At 37.7% G+C, this 9874-nt stretch overlaps 2 protein-coding genes across 2 annotated transcripts; one reads left to right on the forward strand and one right to left on the reverse strand.

Annotated features, from left to right (window-relative positions):
• The first annotated feature begins 3086 nt into the window (after positions 1–3086).
• Positions 3087–6227, forward strand: LOC143636707 (uncharacterized). Its single transcript, XM_077104231.1, has 2 exons — positions 3087–3635; positions 5603–6227. The coding sequence occupies exons 1-2, from the start codon at positions 3114–3116 to the stop codon at positions 6017–6019; spliced, it is 939 nt and encodes a 312-aa protein (XP_076960346.1). The 5' UTR covers positions 3087–3113; the 3' UTR covers positions 6020–6227.
• Positions 6228–7226: 999 nt separating this feature from the next.
• LOC143636755 (aspartyl protease AED3-like) lies at positions 7227–9874 on the reverse strand. The gene is made up of 3 exons (XM_077104271.1): positions 9406–9874; positions 7985–8459; positions 7227–7723 (listed from the first exon to the last, which is right to left on the reverse strand). Exons 1-3 carry the CDS (start codon positions 9865–9867, stop codon positions 7377–7379), a joined length of 1284 nt encoding a protein of 427 aa, XP_076960386.1. The 5' UTR covers positions 9868–9874; the 3' UTR covers positions 7227–7376.

Below are 9874 nucleotides of genomic sequence, written 5' to 3' on the forward strand. Positions count from 1 at the left end.
GATTGCTAGAGCAGATATCAGGTATATTATGATGATATAAGATATGATATGATGATAATGTCATACCATTTGTGGTATTTATAGCCGAAGGTAGGTTTCCAAGGAGGTGTGGCCGGCTGCAACAGTGTTCCTGTTCCACCAACAGTGGCCTACGCACGTGCCCTGCAGGTAGTTGGTGGGTAGGCAGCGGCTGATAGTGACCAGGCCTGCTGTGTACTATTCCTTTTCCACCAACTGCCGGCTATGCACGTGGTATGGCAGTAGTTGGTGAGTAGGCAGCGGCTAATAGTGACATACAGTACAGGAGCATGCTGCTCGCCATACTGTTGTCAATAAGCTGTCGTATCTTTAGTCAGATCTTTTGCCCATACCTCGTCAGGTACAGTACAGAAGATCTTCCCGTATCGTACGGACTGGCTTATTTGGGCGGGAGTATTCCCCCTTCCGCCCTTGTGCGGGATTGTTCCCGGCTTTGCTCATTCCTTCAGGTGACACTGAGTGATTGAGAGCTAAGTGCCTTGTGCGTGTAGCCTTGCTGCGCGGGTGGCCTTCCCTGATGGCTTGTATCCGAAGCTGCGGGAACAGGCGGAGTCCTTCACCATTGGGAGGCATTTCCTGCGGGAACAGCTTGCGTACTGCGCGTAAGGACGTCACGTCTCTGAGCATGGTGGGTCCTGCGGATTCAGTTAGTTTCTGCGCAGACGTCCCTCTTCAAGGTGAGTCTTGCGGGTCCAACTGGGCTCTGCTGGGACCTACCTCTTCAGTAGTTTATGAGGTTTAGCCTAGCATCATATAATATAAATCAAACAAAACAAATAAAACTGAAAACATAGTGAAATAATGAGAAACGAAAGATTAAAGGCGATAAAACCCGTAGTCTTCGATCTTGAACGTAAAGCTCTTCATCGGCTGTTCTCGTGCCTTCAAAATCACCACAAGACTCAAAAGTATGCTCCAAGAAACTATAAATTCGTCTGGTGGCAGCAGGGTATGCTCAGGTTTAAGTTTAAGATGTTTAAATACCCAAAACAAGGCCCAACATGTGATAAAAACGAAATTAAAAATCCCCAGCTTTGCCTAGGCGCCGCGCGGCGTGCTTTGGCCTCCCCGGTCGTGCGGCGCGGCATGCTCCACCAAGGGGGGCGGTCAGACCGGCCCGATCTGACCGGTTCTCTGTAATGACTTCTTTCTAACGCGTTCCGGATCTCCGTTTCGGCTCGTTTTTCGCCCTTTTTGATCATGATCAACTCCCGGAACCTACGACACATAAAAGTGTTAGTAGCATACAAATCTCGACTAAAAACGAATAACAACTATTAAAATATTAATTAAAATATACAAGGGAAACATAAACATTTAGCATTATATCAGATAACGTAGGACTATCTCTATCGGTTGTCCTTAATGGTGCGCTCTTAGCCCATGTAGAATTGTATCATTGTCCATACAATGATATAGGTGCACCAATGGGAGTGAAATGCCCTTCGATGTTACGCCTTTCTTTAAGTGCATAATACGTGAATCGCTAATTAAATGTTGTTTAAGAAACTTTTATGTTCCTTATATACCGATAAAACGCTAACCAAATGTTTTAATAGTTTCTCTGTAGCAGGAACTCTGATGTAACTCCTTTTTTTCGCATCAAAAAATAAAACGCTAATTAAATGTTGTTTAAGAAACATTTGTGTTCCATGTATCATTTGTCAACCATCTGCTTCTCTTGACGTTTTAAGATGTCCAAACGATTACTTGACGAGCCCCTACCGTTCTCTAAACACTTGTTGGGTCCATCCCCATCTATGAACCCTTATAGAGTCCCTAACCTTTGACACGTTCACTTAAACGTTTACATGACCTTTGTTTTTTTGGATGTCCTTTCGACTAACAAGAGGTTACAAATTACATATTCAGCACTTAGCACTATCCTTATGTACTTTGAACTCATAGCAATGAACCACTTGACTCATGACATGATCCTAAATTACTACGAATGAGTACCATAGCTTTAATACAAGCAAACATGTTTCGCAATAATTTACTTACCTCCCATGCGACCAGACCAGACAATGCTTACTCGTCACCTTTTCACTATTCATAACGAGAAACGAGAGAGGGTTGAAGCATGTTCATACGAAGGTCTCATACAATTTAGTCCCAGTTCACACCAAGAAAACATACAATAACACATGTATATTAAGACCTATTCCATGCAAAATATTTCAAAATTCAACTTTAGGTGATCAGAATAATCATAAAACAAACTATCAAACTGAAAATGAACTTGTCATTCGAATAGACCAAAAGCATACATGACATCTAGAAATCAAAATGTTCATTCATATAAATAGCTAAGACATTCTTAACATGAACAATTCATAATTCATAATTCACCGGCCTTTAATAACGTAAATAACTTCTCTATGATAGTCGTCAAAGTTGGCTATGACTCTAAAGGGACCATTTGTATTCAGTTTTGCATCATTAATTTCAAATTGAACATTTACACATAGAAGTTTGGATCAAATACAAATTAAAATAACGTGTTAATAGTGATGATCAAGTAGTGTGATTATATTCCATAACATAGTGTAATTACACTACGATATAAATACATAATTACACTACCTGTATATATAATTACATTATTTAATTATCATAATTAACACGTTAACTTTTCCCCACACAGGTAACTTAAATTACAAAACCATGAATAAAAGAGAGAAACTTTTATGAAAACAAAAGCCAAAATGTAGAATTTGTAATCTAACTAAAAGTAGCTTTTATGCGTGTTTACTTTATAGAAATCTAAATGCTAGTGGCTTTTTCCCTTTCTTTATTGACCCTCCTAACATTGCAAAAATAATGTCACATACATCCCATCCTTTCAACTTTCATGTTAGCAGCTGATTAGCATGAAGACCACTTTTATTACTCACCATCACCATGGATAGTAATAATAATAATAACAATAATAATAATAATAATAATAATAATATTAACAACATCAACAACAACAAAACAATCAAGCAAGCAAGAAATTCAAAAAGAAAATGATCATCCTTCCCATGGGAAGCAACAACGTCTCCTCTGTTGTTCCCAACAGCGGAGACAAGATGAAGAGAGACGAGTGGAGCGAAGGCGCGGTTTCGACGCTACTTGAGGCTTATGAAGCCAAGTGGACGTTGCGAAACCGCGCCAAGCTAAAAGGTCATGATTGGGAGGACGTGGCGAAGCACGTGTCGTCACGCGCGAACTCGAGCAAGTCGCCGAAGACGCAAACGCAGTGTAAGAATAAAATTGAGTCGATGAAGAAACGGTACCGGTCTGAGTCGGCTACTGCTGACGTGTCGTCGTGGCCGTTGTTTCCGCGGCTGGATCTGTTGTTACGTGGTACCGGTGGTTCGAAAGCTGCTGCAGGAGGTAGTGGTGGTGATCCGACGGTGTGTTCGGTGCCGGTTTTGAGTAATTTTATTGCGTTTGATCAGTCTCCGGCGGTGGCGTTACCGCCGCCGCCGATGGCGACGGCGATTGTGAGCTCAGAGATTTTTCCGGTGAGTGTGGCGGCTCCGTCGCCGGTGAATGAAGGAATTGAACGGAATTTGATTGATTCCGATGGCGTTGAACCGGAGAATAAGGTTAGGGGGAAAATCTCTGTTTATTTTTGTTTGTTTTTAATTTTATTTATTTATTTTTTAATCTATTTTATGCTTTGATGATTAGAAAACTTTTCATTATTATTTTCTTAAAAAAATTTATTATTTTCAAACCACACGTTTTAACACGCACATTAAAACAACTTTTAGGTATGTTGTAATTTGTGAAAGGGCTTTAAACCTTAAGTTAAAGACTCGTATCTTGTTAAAGCCTCACCTGTTTACCATTGTAATTTAAAGCTTTGTTAACACGCTGAAGCTCTACCATTAAGCATTTCGCCCCCACCATTTTCTCCTTTTCTGCCCCGTTAATGTGTTAAAGCCCTCTCATTACCGCTCGGTTAGTAATGTTCGGCACGGTGTGCCAAACATTAAAGCCGGGCCACACCACTTTGCCTCATTCCTTTACCGCCCCACGATGAGGGGCCCAGTTTTTGGTTTAAGACTGATTATAATTGAAAACCACATAGGATATGACAATAGGTAGATGTAGTTTTTGTGAAGGACTATTTTAGAGAATGAACAAGCATAAACACATGTCTCATTTGTTCACTTGTGTTCATTAGTTTATTTTTTATAGTTCGTTTGTTTGAATTCATTTATATAACAAATAAAATTTTCAATTTAGTTTAGTTTTATGAAGTTAACAATTAACATATCAACCTTTATGATTTGGTATAGTTTGGTTATATTTTAAGGACCAACATATTGATGTCCACAATTGCTTCTTGTTCCCTCGATTGTGTTTGTAAACCTATGCTCAGTTACATTCTTTCGTTTGTATTCATGAACCATTGGTTTATACATTTGACAAACGAACGTAAACAAATAAGAACAAGAAAACCCCGTTTAATTGTTCGTGTTTGATTATTTGTTTGATTCTAAGCTCAGTTTGATTTGATTTTGATATCATGCGACACTTTTATGTAGCACTCCATTAATAAATACAATTCGGTGGACATAGTACTACTAGGTCATGTCATATTAATTTTATAAAAAAAACATATTGTTTCTAATTTTTTCTTTTTTTTTTGTCATAGAAATCATTAAAATGATGGGCTGATGTAGAGGTGCACAAATCGGGTTTTTCAAATACTCGGGTTCGGGTATGACCGGGTATTGGAAAATCGGGTATTGGTAGTAACCGGGTCGGGTTCGGGTATTGTCTCTATAAACTATACCCTATTCATCAGGTATAGAACCGGGTATTTAAATACCCTATTTTCGGGTATTGAAAAAAAACCCTATTTTCAGGTTTTTTGGGGTTTTTTTCGGGGTATTTTTTGGATATAGATTAGATTTTTTAAAAGTTTGCACTTTTTAGGGGTATTTTTCGGGTATACATCGGGTATTTGAAATACCCGGTTTCGGGTATTTGAAAAACCCGGTTCCGGGTATGGAACCGGTTCGGGTTTTCGGGTATTACCGGGTACAAATCAGGTCCGGTTCGGGTTTTAGTACCGAAATGCATTTCCTATCCGTACCCTACGGGTATGGTCGGGTACGGGTTCAGGTATTAACAACCTGGGTATTATAAAAACCGGTTCCGGGTTTTTATTTCGGGTTCGGTTCCGGGTTCGTTTTTTTTTTTTCACCTCTAGGCTGATGTGTTGTTATCTTTAAAGTGGTCGCCACCCCAGTCTCCAACTGACCCATGGTCCATGGGCTCACTCATGGGCTTATATAAGGGAGTACAATAATGTGTATTTAATATTTTTTTTATGTTACACTTGGCATGTTATTGTTGGATGATGGTCATCAATAATGAACATTCGAATTTCCTTAGTGAGCCTGTGACCATTATCTAAACCTACTAAAACACATGGGCCCACTAGCCCATTTGTAAAAGGTGGATAGACTTTGGACAACTGGACCCATCACCCATGACTCTATTTTTTTACCAACTTTTTTTTTAGTTTTTACATATTTTTCCTTCAAACTTCTAACAGGAACAAGAAGTAGTCGTTACAAAAATGATCGAAAACCAACCATCCGAGAAGATGGAGATCGAGACCGATTGTAGCACACCGGCATTGTATAGCAACGACCAGGAAAAAGACAAGGTACAAATAAAAAACCACAAGACGAGGATACCAGACAGCAGAAAAAGACGAAGAAAGGGTGAAAACCGAGACGTTGCCGAGAGCATACGATGGTTGGCAAAAGTAATGATGAGGTCTGAGCAAGCTAAAGCCGAGACAATGCAGGAAGTAGAGAAAATGAGAGCGGATGCTGAGATTAAGAGAGGTGAACTTGACCTAAAAAGAACTGAAATAATCGCCCACACTCAGCTGGAGATTGCTAGGCTCTTCGCTTCATGTTTGGGAAAATCCGTTGACCCGTCTTTGAGGATTGGGCGAAATTGAGGGGAAGGTTCGGGTCGGAATTATTATTATTATCCTACCCTTTTATAATTTTATGTATACTTTTTATGTATTAATTATTACAAGAAATCAAGCAAATTTATACATCTAAGTAAATGTGGATGTAAATGCTTGTTATGTCATATTGATGGAGGCTTGTACCTTATAATTGTAAGCAAACACTTGATAAGATTACATTTGACAAACCTATTGCTTACATTTGACAAATTTATGTGTAAGAATAAGATTAAGACATAGTAAAATCAATAAGAAAAACTAAAAAAAATGACTAAATCATATGTTGGAACTTACATTACTTCCGTTTTATCACATTTATGGATCAATGTTGTCATAACCAGATCGAACTGATTTATTGAAACCGAAACCAGGACCGTCGTGGTTTTAACTTTATGTGTTATTTTTTAATTAATTTTGGGAATAAAAAATTAACACTATCTAGCATAATTGTTTTTTTTAACTTTCATTAACATGTCGTTATTGTATGATTAGTCAAAAGGAATTGCTTTTTTGTCACAAACTTATAATAGAAAAGCAATTATTAAAAGTAGTCAAAATTGATGACTAACAAATAACAATTATTAAAGTCTTCTCTTTCAGATGAAACCCGTCGTAAATGAGAAAACCCATACATACCCCAACCTAGAACTCACTGTTTTTTTTTGGGTGAGACTTGAACTCTACCTCCCATTTTTGAACTAAAGTCTTTAAGTATTTCACCTCAATTACTAAATTAGGGTCAGGGTAACGTCCAATAATCCTTAACATACACGAATCACGTTCAAAGGCAAAAATACTAAAAAGCTCAGCCAAAAAACTAAAACGCTCAGTCAAAATACTAAAACGCTCAATACGGTTTTTCAGAAGAAAAGTAAAAAATTGATTGATTAACGATCCAAAACTGTTTATTTTGGTGAACCAATGATTAATTGGATATGTATTGATGATATCGAGATCTTGTGATGTGATTTCATGAATCGATTTCATGAATATAAGTATTCTTGTACCTAATGTACATTAAGCAATTATTGTATTCTATCTTTTCTCTACTAAATTATTATAATCATTACAGTAGTATTGATTAGCTATGTTCCCTAATCATTTTTCTAGCTTATACAAATTAATTCAATAAATATATAAAATATAAAACTAATAAAGAAAACACTATAATGATCACATGCATGAGAAACTCTTAAAAATACCCCGTGACAATTCTGGCACATAAGGTAATAACAAAGTCACTATCATAGTGAACAATAATTTATATAGTAGTACAACTTAAAAGCATAATAATATTATGAAACAACAAGACAAGCTACAAGAAACCATATTTCACATGACTCTACGAACAGATCTCACGTGATATCCCCAGCCTAGAATTCGGAATATCGAACAAGACACGGTGGTTCTGTTGTTGCATATTCGCAATGACGTTGAGAGCGGGCGACGATGACATGGCGAGACAGGTGGTGGACCCGGATGAGCTATGGATCAAGAAGTTGTCTTGTGGTAATGACATGTTAAGTCCCGGGAACATGAAAGTCATGGTCGGGACTTGTTTCCCGATCGGGACAGTGTAGCACGTGTCAAACCCGCCTAGGGATGACACGACAGCTGTACCCATTCGCCTTCTAAACTCGTCTCTAACCGCGGTGTAGGCCGCGTCTACTAGTCTAGTGAAGACAGTGCCTATAATAAAAAGTTACATTGTAATGTGGTAGTGATGTCATGGTTATGACATTATGATGGATAATATGTATCTATAATTTTACATGTAAAAATTAATATTTGTGTGTCTGTGACTAAAATAATGACGTCTTTTTTGTAAATGCCAAATATGAAAAGGAAATATTTTTTTTGATACGGATTTAGCCATAGCAAATACCTATTTTTGTAACGGTGTATATATTTATTTTTATATATAAAAGCACTAAAGTTTGAAAGAATCACCTGAATCGATGATGGTACCACCGCCGGTGTTAGGGTTAAAAGCTATTGCGCTCGGGGGAATGTTGACAACCTTGGCGCCAACTTTGATTCCGATCAAATTCACATAGTAAAGCGAAGTTCTTCTAGGGTTGACAAGTAACGGTGTAAATTTGATGTTTTTTGGTTGTCCATTAAGACCTAATCTTAGGGTTCCGGAAAAGTTTGAACTTTTGAAACTAGGCAGACAGTATGAGAATGTGGACGTGTAAAGCGACTTAGATTGTGACACGAATGACAACGGGCCACGACCAAGGCCTAAAACGCCTTGTGGGGGGAACGAAGCTCCAACGATGTTTTTTATGCAACTGAAAGAGTACCCAACGACAGAGTCGGTAGCTAGGGTTAGGTTGTCTTGTGCCAAGTTAGCCGAGACGCTAGAGCCTCCGTATGTCATGTTCAAGGAGCATGTTGTCCCGAGACAACTTGAACTTTGGACCTACAAACACAATAGCCCAAGTCATCACTATACAAATAATATTTATAAGTCTAATTAATAAGTCTAATTATTTCATCAATTCTTTTTTACTTATTTTAAAACAATCTAATATAAAAATGTTTTATTATTTTTTTAATGGCAAATGGTGTGAAATAAAAGCAAATATGACCCGGAAGTCACGGGTTAAAGGACATGGGCTTTTTGGGTGGGGTAGGCCCACCACTAATGGACAACCCATAAATCCAAACAAAACCGGTTCACGAGTTTGCTTTGAATTTCTTCCCTATTTTGTCAATTTCCTTTTTTTTTATTCAGACAAAATATATAACTAAAAATAAAATAGTATATGTAACTACAATATTAGAGTTTTAAACTTTTAAGTCAAATAAATACAACTTTATTTTAAGATAAGTTAACAAATGTCACCAATATTAATTTGTAATTGTTATTATTAGTATTAGTATTACTAACAAATTTACTAATAAATGTGTGTAAGTGACCTAACTGAAACATTTTTTAAACTTGTTAACTATTATTATTATTATTATTATTTTATTATTATTATTTATACTCGAGTTGTCTCTAAATATCCAACGCTACTAAAACACCTGTGACCGAAAAACTCCCGGGCCCCACTAACGCGTCTTAGGTTTTGATCTTTTTTAATGAAAATATGCTTAGTCTAAAATATATTCCTAAAATTCATCTCATGCCAATTTTACGAGACTCGAAGTCGCACCACTTTTATTCAAAGGGTCACCAAGTGATATCAATCATATCAACTAGACGTCTAGATCAAAAGGTCATTAAAGTCTTAGATAATTATGAGATAAACCATAGTAGAGGTAAGAGGATACATAAATTTGTTAAAAAGGTACAAAATGCATGATTTAAAAAATGTGTGATTGTTATTGATGAAATGAAATAGATAGAAATGAATACTTACTTGGTTGCATTGTTCAGCACCACAAGCAAGTGATGAGAAGGTAACCGACTTAGTCGAATCAAAGGTTACCGATGAGCAACCGACACAACCAGCACAAGGAACCAATGCCATATCGGTGCTAGTATCCAAAGCCATAAGGAAGCTTTGAGCCGGTGTCCCAATGTTAGCTTTCACAATGTAAGTAGGGCTTTGTATGATCTGTCTGCCTGACCCAATGGGCACAAAAGACCGTCCAGCGACCAGGCTTGTGAGATACACAAGCCTGGTCCTGTCGTCGGCCTGCATTTGGAGTACACTCTCCTCCCATGAGAGTGAGGTCTTTGACCTAAATGGTGAACATGGGCTAGACACATGGTAGACCCTAAGGGTTGATCCTTGGCTAGTTGACTCACAATTTGGGTTAAGTGAGTGAACCACTGCCAAGGAGACAAGGAAGAGAAGGGTGATGTGTAAAGCCTCCATGAGTGTG

This window comes from Bidens hawaiensis, unplaced genomic scaffold, assembly GCF_021521415.1.
Source record: "Bidens hawaiensis isolate Kalapana, Puna unplaced genomic scaffold, B.hawaiensis_p1.1 tig00008041_1, whole genome shotgun sequence".
In the NCBI taxonomy this organism is placed as follows: Eukaryota; Viridiplantae; Streptophyta; class Magnoliopsida; order Asterales; family Asteraceae; genus Bidens; species Bidens hawaiensis.

Bases quoted from the DNA above. Each gene is read 5' to 3' on its own strand.
- LOC143636707 (XM_077104231.1), top strand. From the start codon at position 3,114: ATGAAGAGAGACGAGTGGAGCGAAGGCGCGGTTTCGACGCTACTTGAG. The intron at 3,636-5,602 runs GTTAGGGGGAAA...AACTTCTAACAG, and splicing joins GCGTTGAACCGGAGAATAAG to GAACAAGAAGTAGTCGTTAC.
- LOC143636755 (XM_077104271.1), bottom strand. From the start codon at position 9,867: ATGGAGGCTTTACACATCACCCTTCTCTTCCTTGTCTCCTTGGCAGTG. The intron at 8,460-9,405 runs GTAAGTATTCAT...TTGTGTTTGTAG, and splicing joins GTGCTGAACAATGCAACCAA to GTCCAAAGTTCAAGTTGTCT. The intron at 7,724-7,984 runs GTGATTCTTTCA...TTTTTATTATAG, and splicing joins TGGTACCATCATCGATTCAG to GCACTGTCTTCACTAGACTA.